The sequence below is a fragment of the Mustela nivalis genome (genome assembly GCF_964662115.1).
Source record: "Mustela nivalis genome assembly, chromosome: 1".
NCBI lineage: Eukaryota > Metazoa > Chordata > Mammalia > Carnivora > Mustelidae > Mustela > Mustela nivalis.
Window position 1 is genome coordinate 156,511,828 of NC_139020.1, and position 15,609 is coordinate 156,527,436.

The 15,609-nt window shown below is 50.3% G+C and overlaps 1 protein-coding gene across 5 annotated transcripts in view; it reads left to right on the top strand.

Moving 5' to 3' along the window:
* MYRIP (myosin VIIA and Rab interacting protein) overlaps positions 1-15,609 on the top strand; it is a 390,291-nt gene that overhangs the window by 315,374 nt on the left and 59,308 nt on the right. For all 5 annotated transcript variants that reach the window (XM_082746223.1, XM_082746221.1, XM_082746224.1 and 2 more), the window contains 2 exons: positions 4,321-4,468; positions 12,063-12,694. In XM_082746223.1, coding sequence (XP_082602349.1) covers positions 4,321-4,468; positions 12,063-12,694 — 780 coding nt within the window. The remainder of the gene's footprint in view (positions 1-4,320; positions 4,469-12,062; positions 12,695-15,609) is intronic.

Below are 15,609 nucleotides of genomic sequence, written 5' to 3' on the forward strand. Positions count from 1 at the left end.
TGGCTAAGTCCGTGCTTTCTTCCCACCCTGACCTGCACCTGGTCCCTGTCCCCTGTGGTGAAAGTCTGTGCTAACACCATATTCCAGAGTTGGGGCCCAAGGGAGACTGACCCTGGCCAACGCTACCATATTGCACAACCATTGACCTAGAATTCAGCATGAGTAGTGCCCCCAGATTGTACAGCATGATGACTGCAGTTCTAGCTGCCAATGAGCAGGAACAAGGACTGGTTAAGGAGCAGACACATGTTATATCTCATGTTATATCTTTTATATCTGCACCAAAAAGTGCGGATGTGGGTATTTTGGACCCATTTTATAGATGAGAAAACTGAGGCTAGAGCTTTACCATAAGTTGCCTAAGGCTCCACAGCTTGTGATTGGTGGCTCTGAGAGTTGAATGCCGTACTCCTCTTCCAAAGCCCTTGATCTAGCTTCTTTCTCTATGAAATGAGATCAGCAGATTCAGCTATCTCTCAGTCCTGAGACTGCACTCTCCAATGCAGTGGTCATGAGACACAAGTGACTATTCAAATTTAAATTAATTAAAATGAAATAAAGTTTAAAATCTAGCTCCTTCATCGGACTGGCCACATTTCAAGTGCTCCGTAGCACCTCTGGCTGGTGGGTACTGTGTTACACATTGCAGAACATTTCAATCACCCAGAAAATTTTGCTGCACAGCACTGGTCTAGAATTGAGATAAGGAGGAAGTGATACGCAGAGGGCATAAATGCAGAAATGTGCCACGTCACTGGCCAAAGCCTGGACACGAAGCAGCAGGCCAAGTCTTGGCTCTTAGGGACCTCAGGGAAGGTGGCCCTCCCATCTTTTGACCAGCTGGTCTCCAACCTCCCCCCTTGCTCATTTGCACCATCACCAGAGCCCCACTCCAGGGGTTCCGACTCATGGGGTCTGGAGTCCAGCCCGGGCATCTGAGTACCTGACCTAGTTCTCCCCTGGTGAGGCTAATAGGCTACAGGCCTGAGGATAGCTCTTTCTCTCTTGAGGAGGGCTCCTTGACCTCCTGCTGCAGAGGCCATAACCCTGTGACCTCCAGGCAATGCCTCCCCTTTTTTCTCAGTTCCCAACAACCTGGACCCCTCTAGCCCAGGGCATAACTATGCAGAATCTCAGAACACTGCAGGCCAGGCTGCTGGGCTTAACTTGGAAACCCAACTCAATCCATCCCCTGCAGAAAGGAGTTATCCTTGTTCTCTTGGAAGAAACTTGAATGTGTCCATTCTCTTGTTAATTTCCTCCCTTATTGTGTGATTCTCCAACAAAGCTGCCATCCAGCTTTCCAAGCCTTAAGACGAAGTATCCTAAAAGCCTGTAGTGCGGGTCTTGTAATTCATTTAATGCCTGCCTCTTTGGGCACATGTATATACAAAGTCATCTTCATAATAACCTGGTGATCCTATTGATAATAACCGTGATGACCCCAGGGGCCAGGCTCTTAGGATGCGTCCAGTGACCAAGAGGCATCTCTCTGTTCCCTCTCTATCCTTCTCTATTTTTCTCACCCTTTCCTCTTACGTGTCTGTCCCTTCCTCCCTCTTTCTTGCTCTCCTTTTATAGGATAGATCTAAAGTATTTTTCATTATTTATAATTACAGGATTGAATTTAGTATCTATGCCAGACCCCAAAAACACAAAGCAAAGCTTTGTCTCAGTTGTCATTCATCCTATTCCTGTCTTATGGAATAACCTCCTTGTGAGTGAAGACCACTTTGGTGCCATGGTCAGTCCCTCAGGGAGCCCGCCCTATTGGCAGTGCTGATGGTCCTATTCGTCATAATGACAATAGAGCGTTCCAAGAGATGCAAGGAGCAAGTCACACCACTGCCCACACAGGGTAGGCAGCAAGTGTGGAACAAGGTCTCATGATTGTGCTGTGTGTTTCGCCCAGAGCATCAGAGCCAACTGGCTCAAACGGCAAGTCCTTCCCAGCCGGAGCAGGTTAGCGAGGAGGAAGGTATTCTCAGGCTTGCAGCATGGGCTCGGCACAGCATGGACGAGGCATGGAATCACATCAGCATGGGGCCACACAGACCCCAGGTCAGACCCTGCCTCTGCCGCCTCACCAACCATGTGCTTGGGCAAGTTATTCAACCCCTGCCTCAGTTTCCTCGTGTGCACCCTATCAGATCAAGTGAGAGAATGCCTATGTTGTCCCGGCTCAGCGGTAGAGTGTAATAAATACTCTTATTTTGACTAATACTCCTCGAGTGCTTTTTATGTACCAGGCATGACACTGATCCTTTTACATGAGAAAACTGAGCCACAGAACACTCGAAGTCCCCCTCCCCGCCCCCCCCGCAGAATCCCACAGAGCAAGAGGAAGCTGGCATTGACCCAGTGCCAAACACACCACCCATTAGCTGGTGCCTGAAGAGTTGAGGCTGACCTGTTTCAACACGCGATTCTCAAGTTCATCTTTGCAAGACCTTGTTGGCACCTTGATACTCCTGGACCATGGACCAGCCATTCCCTCTCTCCCTTTATAGACAGGCAGACATTAACTCAGGCCAGCCCTTCCTCTTATTATCAGATCTGCTTCTTCCTGCAGAGGTCATGGGTGAGAACAAAGGAGGGGGCACAAAGGCCCAGCTAGGATCATGAGCAAATAAAAGACTCCAGGAATCCCTTCACTTCTTAGGAGCCAAAGAGGTAGAGCTAACTGGTGAATAAATGCATTATCCTGTCGCCATCTTCTGGTAAATATGTTTATTGTATTGAATTTGTGGCAAAACTCGGTCTGGGTTTCAGAACAGGAGCTTTTCCACCCTGGCTGGAAACCTAGTGAAGCCAGATCTTGGGGTCTTTTGTGGTTGTCAAGGTATAGTTTTCTTCTAGTGTGAAACAATGGCTTGCCTGAAATCTAGTGTAAAAGTCTGGGGTCCCCAACTTGCTCACAAAGAACACAGATGCCATCCTCCGTGTTAGAACCACAGGGACTTTTCATTTCTTGGTGTAGGCTTTTGTAGATGGGGAGCGCTTTTGTCCCATAAAAATGGACCCAAGCTAACTCTTCAAGACACATACAGACAAATATAAGATACCATGTGACCCTCTTATAAAATGAAACATTCAGTGTCATTTTTCCTTCTTTGTAAGCATGTGTTCAGTGATTTATAGTGAGAAGCTGGCAGATATTTAAAAAAAAAAAAATAGCAAAGTCAGGGCATAGAAAATGGCTCCATACTGCACATGGCAAAGGATGGTCAACTCCCTTAAGGAGTTTTCTGTCTAAACTCTGTCTGAAGTCCTGGAAATTCAGTCACAAACGAGCAACAGAGGATCACACCCAAAACACCATTCCTGCGGTCAAGGAGCTCACGGTCTTTGGAAGAACTGAAAGGTTTTAGTAGGACTGTAAGACAGTATATGCAGTTATGTGTGGGATTACATCGAAGGGGAGGCTTCTTGCCAGACCATGGTGGGATGAGTGTCAGGGGTATATTCCCTGAGTATACAGGGTTTGCCATAGAAAGACTTTTTTCTTCATTTTTATTAACTTCATTTGACCATCAGTTTTGATCTCTTTTCTCTCTGGCAGCTGTTCATCAGATTAAGGATTTAGTAAAATCATAGGTGGCTCCCTGAACACCCATCCCTGTGAAAACCTTGTTTTCCCGACACAAGGGACAGAGTCCAGGCTTTCTTGCCCTTGGAATAAAGGGAGCGGCACTCAGCTGAAAGCCGCTTGTTGTGTGTGTTAGCTTGGCTGTCCTCCAGCTCAGACCTCGCCCTCCATGTACCTGTGATATGATTCAAACAGTGTCTCCGCCTGTCCTTTGAAATCTCACTGCCTCCACTTCTTAGGTAACAGCTCCTTTTCCCTTCTTTAATTCAGACGCTAAGTGGTACGTGTTGCAATAGTTGTAGGTTTGTGGATGGACCATACTTGGCTCACGAATCTGTTGTAGGATTGACATTGCACCCAAAGTTTCTGTGCAGGCTGCCCAAACTTGGATTTGGAGGTCTTCCGAGGGAAGGTGCTTTCTTTTTTGAGCACGGTTGACCTAAGAAATGTTGCCAGGAAGATGGCTGGATAAAAGGCTGTCTGCAGCCACTACCCACTAGGGTTCTGATGCTTTCGGGTAGACCTGGCCAGCTTCAGCAGAATCAACAGGGCCTGTTGGCACTGTCATACAGCGTTACGCACTGTTTGCAGCTGGTAAGCCCCAGCGCGGAAAGAACCAACACCATCAGACATGCCTTCTCCACACTGTGTCGTCTACCAGAAAACGGACGGCATCCCTCCCCATGACTGTGCCCCTCAGTCCGCTCTCTTCCCCTCTTTTTTCTCCACAGCAGTCCCAGTCTGCGTTCTCACTCCCCAGAGAGGGCGCCCTGAAGCCCCCTTCCCTGGAGGCACAGCCGAGGAGGAGCCAGGCCCAGCCACTGCGGGAAGAGGTGACCTTGCCCAGCTGGAGGAGCACGGACAGGCTGGACGAGACAAGTAATGGCTTTAAGTGGCATCTGGTTGGTCTGTGGGTCTCAGGAGTGCTGTTGGGAGGCTTCTTCCCGCTCAGCCCGAGTTGGTGTGGGCCCATTGGGGGCCGCCGAGCCACCGAGTCATGAGGCCTCTATCAAGCACACACATATAACGCAGTTGTGTTTTCCACTGGGCAATCTTCCCGCTGAGACCTGTGGGACGATGGGGGCTGGGGTGCTCCAGGGCCAGGATGTTAAGAATGCCTCAGCTGCCTGGCCACGTTTCAGCTTCCCATTCCACGTGGACCAGAACAGGTCTCATGCAGGCCAGAAACACTAATCCAACCTAGCAGGCTATGTCAGTGTTCAGAGGATTTGGGTCTCAGTGAGGGTTGGTTTTAAGAGTGTCCTTTTTGAAACCTTACATAATAGTGAGGGTGATACTCGCTCCCATAAAAAAGAAACCAAACATTTAGGTGGCTTAACATACTAGCTTAGGTTCTCATAAAACACCAGTGCAATGCAGTGTCCTGGCTATGGGACGCCTGTGGAGGCCCAAGGCTCTGCTGTCCTCCATGGCCTCTGAGCTTTCTGCTGGGTCATTCACACCAGCCAGCAGAACAGAGAAGTGAGTGCATCTGCTTCCTAACCACCTCAGCAGGGACATGGCCCACACCACTTTCACTCCCAGCCCATAGACAGGAACCAGTCACACAGCCCAACTTCAGTGCAGAGGGCCTGGCAGGTGTCCTGGCTGGGTGCATCCCAGCAATGCTGGTAATGCCACGAGAGGCACGGGGCACACAAGTCTTTGATGGACAACTGTCATCCCTATGGCTCCTGGGGATGGCCTGCTGCCCATTCTTCCCGCTCCTTCTCCTAGAACATCCCACCTTGGCATAAAGCCCTTGATCTCCCCTCTCCAGAGAGTCAACATCCATGACACACAGTCCATCATAAACCAGTCACGTCACGTAATCCTTCACAGTGAAGACCCTCCAATTAGCTGAGTCACTTTCCCAAAGTTACACATCCAAAGGCTGGAGGTGCTTGGAACCACATGGCTAACAGTTGAGGACCACGAAGTCCCCTGCTCAGGTCACCTGGGTCTCTTGGGCTCCGTGACTGTCTAAGCCAAGATGCTCGCTCTGCCCTGGCACAGGTCTGTTCTCCTCACCCGACCGCACGTAACGGGAGCTAGGAGCGTTGTCCTCACAAAAGAAGCCATGAGAGGATTCTCAATTCCCACTGTATGTCAGATCTAGAATCTGTTTCTGAACAACAGCCAGAAAAATTAGCAACAAAATTCTCACCTTAGAAATAGGTTTTTAAAGATTGGGCTATCGTTTCTACTCTCTAAGGGAAAATATTGAATCCACAGCTATTGAAACAAATTCCATTGTCCTCAAGGTGCAAAGAACCACAAAGCATGCAATGCTTTTTAACAGTCATTCTAAAAATTTCCCAAAACAGATCATTTCCATGTGAACCTTTTAGTAGAACCCACCCGTCAGTAGAATCTGCAGAGATTCTGGGAGCACATGAAATGTTCCCTATTTATGTATATGGTTTGGGTTTTTGTTTTTGAAGTGCCTTTTTCCATTCTAAGTAAGCTTTTCTTTCCTTTCCTCCTGCTGCCCAGAGTATCTCTTCATTCATTCATAGGCTTTCTTCCTTCCTCTATCTCTCACCAGAGACTGAAAGTTCCCACAGAGAGGGGGCTCTAAAATTCCACAGGGCATATGTTTATCTTCCATAAACAAAAATAACTACCCTCTAAAAATCACTTTACCATGAACAGGGTCCATCTGCAGGCATTACATTATTCATTCCTCCAACAGCGCTACGGAGAGTTACCATTCTCTCACGTAGCCGACAAGAACCTTGAGGGACAATGAGGGCGAGTGTCTTGTTCAAGATTCCACGGCTAATGTGGCCAAATGCAAACATTATGGCTCCAATTTGCAGGCTTTTTCAACTACTGCATGATAATAAGTGTCCCTCCCTCCATAAAGGCAAACAAATAAACAATACCACAACAAATAGCCTTTCAAAATTCACGCTTACACACGATTAAGTTTAGAGGAGATGATCAGAACTTCTAGAAAACACTCCATTTCACAAAATAGTTCCCTGCTGACTTAGGAGCATTCCAAATAAATTTGGAAAGGGTTTTGATTTTCAAAACATGATTTCTTTTTACCTAATTTTCTGTAAAATAAAGCACCCATGTAATTATCTATTAGTGGTACATAAACATAAAATTTAGTTCAACCATATCACACACAGAAAAGATTTCACACTCTTCTCAAAAACTCCACACATCTCTCAGGATAGAGATTTAAAATAACAAAACTATAAAGCACTGGTTTTTCTGAGGAATGCTTGACCTTGACATGCTAAAATGTCCAGACCAACCCCACAGGTCTCGAGGAGTGTCCGATCCATTTAGCGGGAAGCGGATTATACCTGGGAACAGGGCCCAGTCTCAGCAGAGCAGAAATGTAGAAGAGAGGAGACCCAAGGTAGAGGTCATCTTGGTTAATGGCCATTGGCTATTTCCGCAGTTCTACTCATGCCCCAGGGGAAAGGTGGCTTCCAGAGCCTGTTAATTCACAGTTGGGGTCAGCTAGAGGGACACCGTGGGCTGAGTAAACCACAGCAGGTCCACTTTGAGCCCCGGAAGAGCTCACAGCAGTCAGTGGATGCCTCCCCAGACACATTTCCCCTTGATAGACCTTGAATGAGCGTCCACTATAGACACAGCACATGCTCGGGGCTGGAAATAGCCATCAGGGACGGGCTCTGCTCTGTAGTCGCTGACTGGTTGTTGCCGCACAGCCACAGAAGAGAAAGAATCTGGACAGAGGAGAGAATGAAGGGTGCAGGGTCCTCGACGCCTATTCCCAGAGGACTAAGAGAGTGTGGTAGTGGGACCTGAGTATAGCTTTGAGCAGTTCCGACCACGCTCCTTACAACCAGGCTTTCACAAGGGTGGGCATTCAGGAAGCCCGCTATGCTTTTGTGGAGACAAAAGCTGGCCAGCTTCTAGCTTCCTCAGGAGAACGAACGGAATGTGGTGAACTGGGATTGTGAAAGGCAGAAGAGGGGAGCCAGCGACAGACTGAATCCCTGCCTTCCAGGTAGTGGGTGTCAAAGGCAGGTGCATGACCACGTCTGTAACACCACCAGCCCGGGAGCCAGGCACAGAGTGGCATTCGTGGGGGCTTTCCTGATGTGACTTCCTCCTGTGACCCCAGGAGAGAATGCAGACAGCAGGGCTGTGGAGGGCCTGACATCACGTGCGCAGTCTTGCCCCCGCATCCTGTGGGTGCCTGGGTTCACCAATAAGTAGTCTTTACAAGCCCCAGGCAGGTTCCAGAACTGCTCATGGACTGGAGGTAGGGCAGTGAAGAAAATGCATCCTCTGGTCATTGTTGTGGCGGGGCAAGGGGACTGGGGGTTGACAACCAGGAAAATTAGCTCTAGTATAGTTTAAGTCTTCAAAAACGAGAGCTTTTTGCAAAGCCCAGAGAACAGAGAAGTCTAGCTTCTTAAGGTAAGAAAGCCATGGATGTGTCCTTGAAAAGCAGCATGGGAGTTGGGTCTCCAAAGACCATCCAGAGGGCTGACTTAACAACTAAGTATAGGGCCCGGGGCTGGGCAGGGCGGCATGGCCATACTTCTCCCCTCAAGGTGATCCCTCTCCACAGTCAGGGCGAGTCTGCTTTGCATCATGGGAGTGTGTTTGTGTGCAGACTCTAATAGAAAGATCTGAGGACTTGTGGCTTGTTTGGAGGTGAGCTCAGGAAACACAGGGGAGGAGGGGACATGAGACAGGGAAGGAAAGGCAAGGCAAGGAAATGACTCCTTATGGAGCAGGGCGGGGAAATAGCAAGAACCAGTGTAGGACACCCTCCTGGGCAGTAGCAGGCAAAGGAAAGGGGGTACTAATCCACCAGCTTCCGCTGCCACTGGTCAGAGCTGCTCCCGGAGGCTGTGATGACCGCCAGCCCTGGGGCAGCCAAGCAGCCTCTGCTAACCAGAGCACACTTCGGGCCAAGAATTGCAAGTGCTGGCAATTGGAAGCCCAGAGGGTGAAGGCCGAAGAGACCCACATCGCCTGCTGCAGGGGAAATCAAAATCACCACTTACCTGGCCACAAACAGCCTCTCGGAGAGAAAGCCTGCGTATTTCTGGAAAAATCCAGGTGGGCTCTGTGGTCCCTGCCTTCCACACCACCTGACCCATGAGACTGGGACATGGCATTGGGAAAATGCCAGCAACATAGAAACCCTTTTCCCCAGAAGACCGACCATTACCACCACAACAGGTAGAGCCCGTTACCTGCAAATGGCAATAACACCACCATTAGGCTCTCTTCTGCACGTTTCCACGGCCAAGGACAGTAGTTGCTGTGGTACACAGTCGTAAATACAGGATAGGTAGATAATGAATCCCTGTGTAGGCAGTACATGGCCAATGGTGGAGGCCAACTCGGCAGACAGAAGGTAAAAAGATTGAGGGGTAGCAGACAGTACGATCGAGGCTTGACATATGTTGTCTTCTAATAATCCTCTGAAAGTCACAGAGGGTCGCATTGTCCCCATTTTTAGGTCAGGAAATGGGCTCAGGGGTGCTCTTTGACCAAGGTCCCCTGCCAGGGGGACAACAACTGGGGCTCAGCCCTGGCTCTGCCTGATTCCAAAGTTCTAGGGCAGCCCAGGGACGGATAAGGGGGAAAGCTCTGTGAAGAATTCGTCTCCTGCACTGAGCAGGCACGTGTAACTGGCTTGGTGGGTGTTACCTCATTTAATCCCCACACCCAATGAGGGCGGGATTAGCTGTGGCCCTTTCACCCATGAGAGTACCAAGGCTGAGAAGCTTCCTGAGGTTTCCACGCAGGCCCCCTGACTCAGCGGCCTCTGCTCTTCCCTCTGCATCAGCTGGGGGGATGCAGCAGGCTGAAAAGGTCGCTGAGATCCAGCCCCTGGCAAAGGAACCTTGTCATCATCGGGAGGAGGGCTCAGCCACGTACATGATCAGCCAGAACCCAGACTGGGTCATGGCAGGAGCGAGACAGGCTGTCACCCTAGCAAGACCCAGGGAGGGAGGAGGCCACATCTGTACAGGGAGATAAGAAAGTGCTCTGGGAAAAGAGCAACCAAGCAGATAAGGTCTTTGAGAGGTCACTGGAGCTTTACCATGTGGAGACTGTGGGGGCGACAAACCCTAAGGGTAGAGGGAGCAGCCAGGGAAAGGCAGGACCCAGGCCCTCAGACTTCCAGGAAGACTGTGCTTAAATCAGCCCCGGGCCTGGAATCCTCCTGGAGGAAAAGAAGCCCCACTTTCTGACTCAAGAAGAAAGGGAACACAGATGTCCGGCCAGCCTGAGCTGCAGTCAGACCGCTGATGTGCCCCAGGGACTCCAGCTGAAAATGTGTTCAAACAACATCTGAATTCCCTAAAGGCTGTGGCCCACAGCAGTCCTGGCACATACAGCACTCTGTGGACAACGCTGTGAAACATCGGGAACTTTTACTTCATTACACAAAACAGTAATCATTTAACTAGTAGGAAATCTGTGTTCGAAACAGCCTCTGCAAGACGCTGCCCCAGTGTCCCAGCACAGTGGAGCTGTGGCCCCTGGAGGCCTCCAGCCCAGAAGCTGGTGTCCACACACAAGGGGGTCTTCCTCCAGGGCCCCGCGGTCCTCATCAGAAGCTGGTGTCCACACACAAGGGGGTCTCCTCCAAAGTCCCGCGGTCCTCATCACGCAAACCCCAGGGAGTCCTGTAAGGTTTCTAACGCAGGAACACAGCTTCTGTCGGCCACTGCTGTGCCCCAGGCTGTGGGGCTTTCCCAGGTACTCATGGCTGAGGAGCACCGTCCATCCTACTCACTCCCTGGGTGCACTATCCTGTTCAGCTTCTGTAAAAAAAAAGATCAAGCAGCTGTCACCCTCTGCCATGCAGGTCTACCCTTGGGGCCCCAGCCACCTGCCATCACGGATGCTCTGGGCAAAACTGAGCCCACTGTGGGCCAACATGGACCATGATCCCCAAGTGAGGACCACTCCAGCCTGACCTTGATCAGTGCCTTCATTGGTGTCCACAGCACAGTCTCTAAGCCAGAGCCGTCTCGGTGTTGGATCGAGATCATCCCGATTTGACCAAGTGTGAGCCTTGTGACCTTTGACAAGTTACATAACCTCGCTCACCTTTGTCTCCCATCTGTCAAAGAAGATTGGAATTACCAACCGCCTTCTCCCTCACATCCTTTCCGGAATGAGGCATGTCCTTGAGTTGAAAGTAAACTTACATGGCGAGCAGAAATAAACTCTGCCCCCGCTGTGGCTCACACAGAACACTTCTGGGACCAGATGTGTGGGGTTTTTCCATATTACCAGTTCTCTGACACCGGCCTGGGGGCCTCCAGCTCTGTGCTGACCTTGTCTTCCTGCAGGTAGCTCTCGATCCCACCATCAAGGGCTCAGGACCATGTGGCTTCCGACACCAATTACAAGTCCCAGGTCGTCCCTTGGACTTCTGACCGACCGGCTGTGCACAACCCCCTCCTCAGGTTCAGTCATTTGCTGGAGCAGCTCAGCTCACAGAACTCAGGGAAACACTTATGTTCACTAGTTTATCATATAACAGAGGATACAGATGAACAACCAAATGAAGAGGTTCACTGGGTGAGGTCCTGGAGGGTCCTGAGCACCGAGGAGCTGGGGTGCCTCTCTCGGCACGCAGACATGCCAGCCAGGAAGCTCTCGGAACCCCAGACTTGGGAGACGTTTATGGAGGTTTCCTCCCGTAGCCACTGTCGATCATTAACTCATTTTCCAGCCCCTCTTCCTTCTCCAGGGGATGGGGGTAGGGTTGAAAGTTCTGAATTTCTAATCATGGCTTGGTCTTTCTGATGGCCAGTCCCATCTTGGAGCCGCCCAGAGTCACCCCCTTAGAATAAAAGATACTCCCGTCACCCAGGAAATTATAAGGGATTTAATTGAGGAGCCCTGTGTCAGGAACTGGGGTCAAAGACCAAATATTAACAGGAACTGGGGGCAGTTTGGTGTGTGCGTGTGTGCGTGTGTATGTCTTATTTCACACTGCCATCTCACAAGACCGTTGTGGGTAAGATCTCTAGGAGTGCCAAGGGCAGAGTGTGTTAACCTTGAGGGAGCCCAGGGCCAGTGACAGAGTCCTCTCTCATCCGACCAGGGACAGCCATGGCCCAAGGGGCAAAGAGCCAGACCTGAGGCTGCTAACAGTAGCTGTCCCCCCAACCCCCCGCCTTTCCAACCCAGCCATCCCAGGGCAGGAGAGGGGCCATTCTGAGATGGAGGGGACCATCCACCCAGGCAGAAATGCACTAGGAAGCCAACCTCTGAGTATCTCCTCATCCCTGGAGCGCTGGGGCCTGCAAGGCCTCAAGGGGCTTCTTGGGGACCTTCGATTCTGCCTCCTAAAGAGGTGTGCCCTTTTGGACTTCCCAGAATCAGCTGCTCCCTGGGGCCCCGAGCCAGCGGTGGGGAAGACGCAGAGGGCAACCTCGTCTTGCCGTCAGTTAATAACAGCCCTGTCTGGTTTCTCCCTCCCTCCCTCCCCCCGCAGACCTGGCCGAGGTTTTGCAGAGCCCCGATGGGAATTGGGTGGCCCTGAAGGATGGTACTCTGCCGCCCACCCGCCTGCTGGCCAAACCTAAGAGTGGCACGTTCCAGGCTCTGGAGGCAGCCTCCAGCGTGGCCTCTGCCTACGACGAGATGGGCTCTGACAGCGAGGAGGACTTTGATTGGAGTGAGGCCTTGAGTACACTGTGCCCATGGCCCCGAGGCCAGCCCAGAAACCCCCAGCCTCAGCCCACACAAGCCCAGAGCTTGCACCAAGGCCCATCAGCCGCCAACTCTGGGCTCTCTCCGAACCCCGAGGCCATGTGTTCTGACTCGGAGACCTCCTCTGCAGGCTCTTGCCGGGAAGCTGGGCACCGGGCAAGACTGTCCTGGTTGCCGAGGAAGGCCCCCAGGGACCCCACAGCAGAGAAGCTGCGCCTGCAGGGAGAACTGGACGTGAACTTCAACCCCCAGGCCCCCAGCAGGGAGACCTCAGACAGCAGCGAGCCTGAAGAGGCCCCCTATGCCATGGACCGGAAGGCCAGGAGGTGGAGAAGGGCCCGCGTGGGCTCCGAGGAGCCAAGTGAGGAATTGTCTTCTTCCAACGCCCATTCCCAGGGTCTGGACATACAACAGGTAATCGGAGTGGTGTACACTTTTCAGCCGGATGTGCCCTCCTCCAAGCGGGAGTGGTGTGGAAAGGGTTAGAATTCACAGACCCAGATTCTCATCTCTGTTTGCTGCTAAGTAGCTGAGTAGCCTAGATAGCACCCATCGCCTCTCTAGGGCTCTGTGACCTCCTCTCTGGGACAAGAGCTTATGGCTCCAAGCGGGTTTGCAGTGTGACCCCCCCCCCCCCAGAGCAGTAGCAGCAGTGGGGAACGAGTTAGAATACACACTCCCAGGCCCTGCCCCACTCAAAAGCTCTGGGGATGGGGTTTAGGCAGGTGTGGTCACCAGCTCTCCTGGGGATTCTGCTGTCCTAAAGCTTGAGGGCCGCTGGCTTGGAGCTAAGGGTTTGGGGTCTAGAGACAGGCTGCCTGGCTTCAGATCCAGCCGTGTGACCTTGGACTAGGGCTCGGTATCTTCATCTGTAAATGTAGATACTATTACCGCCCACTTCAAAGGATGATGTGATGAATGAATAAGACAATGTTTATAATGAACTAAGCTTTGTCCTAGACATGGTATAGGGCTCAGTAAATATTACTTCAAGATGATAACTCAGGGCACAGTTTACTCACATTCTGTGATTCTTTTGGTCACCTCCCATCCCCTCTCAGAATCCTCAGTGGCTCTGCCCATGAGGATTAGTTCATGAACCTCCTTTGAGACTCTGATAAAATCTATGGACTCTCTCCACAGAAAAATGCACCCATACACACACACACACACGCTTGCATGCACTCCCACACCATTTGCTTTGAATGACCTTATAGAAACAATGGATTGCATTTGAAACTGAGAGTCTAATGGAAGACCTGGTTAGGTTCTTCTCCCTTCTGTAGGCTCACATTGCCATCAACTTGACTTTTCACACTCCTGGAGAAACCACACCCACTTCTGGAACCCTACTGCCTCTCCAATAATAGTCAGCCACTGTGCCCTGCATCCCTAGTTTGGGTCTCAGCAAAGCAGCCTCTGAGTCAAGGATTCAGGTGTAGGTTTAGGTGGAAGGAAATCCCAGGAACCCCAAGAGTGAGCCAGGGCAGTGAGAAGGGCCTATTAATGTAGGCTATAGACTACCGGGGCCGCATCCCACCAGGGACCCTCCGAGAACCATGTGGGACACACCCCCCACCTGAGAACAGGAGTCTTCATCCAGTCTCCCATCTGCCTTTGGTACAGAGTGGCCCCACCCAAGGGAGCATCAACTCCATGCACAACTGAAAAATCCTTCAGGCAAAGAAGAAGAGACAGACCCAGGTCTCAGGTGGGAAATGATCAGTGAGCCAGAAACTGTCCCCAGTGGTTGCGGGCAACTCAGGTTGCTCTTGGGGATGCAGGTGGGGACATCACCTTCGTCTGCTATGACTGCGAATGCATCAGCCGGATCCCTGATGGAGAGGCCCCCGTGGACATAGTTGTGGACTCAGAGGCCCTCATGTCCCAGAATCAGGCATCAATCCTGCCTGAGCTGCTAATATGTAGCCTAGAAAACATCCTTTCTTTGGTCCAAGGTCTTGTGTTTTCCTCTGTAAAACCAGATCGTTACAAATTTGTCCTGTGGGGCTGTTGCAGTCCTACAGTAGAAATAGAAGCTTCCATTCAGTGATGACTCCTTGTGCTCTAGCTCAAGGGGAGGCTGTCTGACAGAGACTTTGGGTCCCTTGCCCGAAGGGATAGTCTTAAGGGCTGTCTGCCTGATTCCCTTGCCGTGCATCCACACCCACTGGCTATGTGAAGCTTCCTGTCTGTTGGGAGGTGGCTTGAAAGTTGTCTTCAGGGGGTCATCTTTGCAAGGCACTGAGAGGGAGAAGACAGGGCCTGTGTTCTCTCTGCCTCCCTGACAGTGTCCTCTCCTCCCCGGTAGGTGGCGGTGGTGTTGCACTAACTTAAGTCCTCCTTCCTCTCCCTTTTCCGTTATTAAGGCAATTCTCAAAAAAAAAAAAAAAAATTACATGTATATACACACACACATACACATATATATACATAATATATATACATATATATTTTATAAGGTTAGATATATTTCAGGTTAGATCTTATATGTGTGTACATGTACATTCAGGGATATAGACGTATTTTTAACTGTTTGCATATTTCTTAATTATATAAATAAGTGAATATAATGTTTAAAAAAGAACTGTGAACATATAGATATAGTCTCCCCCGACCACAACCTAAATCCCCACCATCTCCCCCAGAATAACTGCAGTGGTATGTATTTGTACATTCACATGTGTATAGGACATTTAGAAATACACTTCTGAAAAGGTGTCATTATTTTCGCAGCATCATCCTCTTACTGTCCATATTCCCCTGTTGCCTGCTGTTAACAGTGAGCGACAGAAATGTCAGCGCACGTGTCCACACAGTACCTGCCAAAGATTTGCCTTGAGGTGGTTCCTGACAGGCAGTCGGAGCCGTCCATCCAGGGTGCAAGCAGTGGGCATGCACGTCCTGTAGAGAATTTTAAAACAGTAATAAGCCCAATAAAAGTCAGTCTTCTTATTATCACCTTGCACCAGGCAGGGACTATTCTGAGCAATGTAATTTACAGTGAGCCCTTTGGTTCCTCTGTTCTTTGCTTTTCTGGATGATAATGTGGTCAGATCTAACCCTATTGTTTCAAAATAAGCCTTTGTCACCAAATCATGAGTAAATAATTCATCTTTAATTTGCTGGCTTCAGATGCCCCCTTTCATATATATTAACCTTTTTTTATTCCATGAGCCCGGCTTCCTTATGCTCTCTATTTTGTTCCATGGATGCAGAAGTCCCATTTGTGTACAAAAACAACTTAATTTTAATTTTAATAACTTTGTAACATACTCTAATATCCGGTGGATGGTCTTCCCTTCACAGTTGTTTTTCACTGATGATAT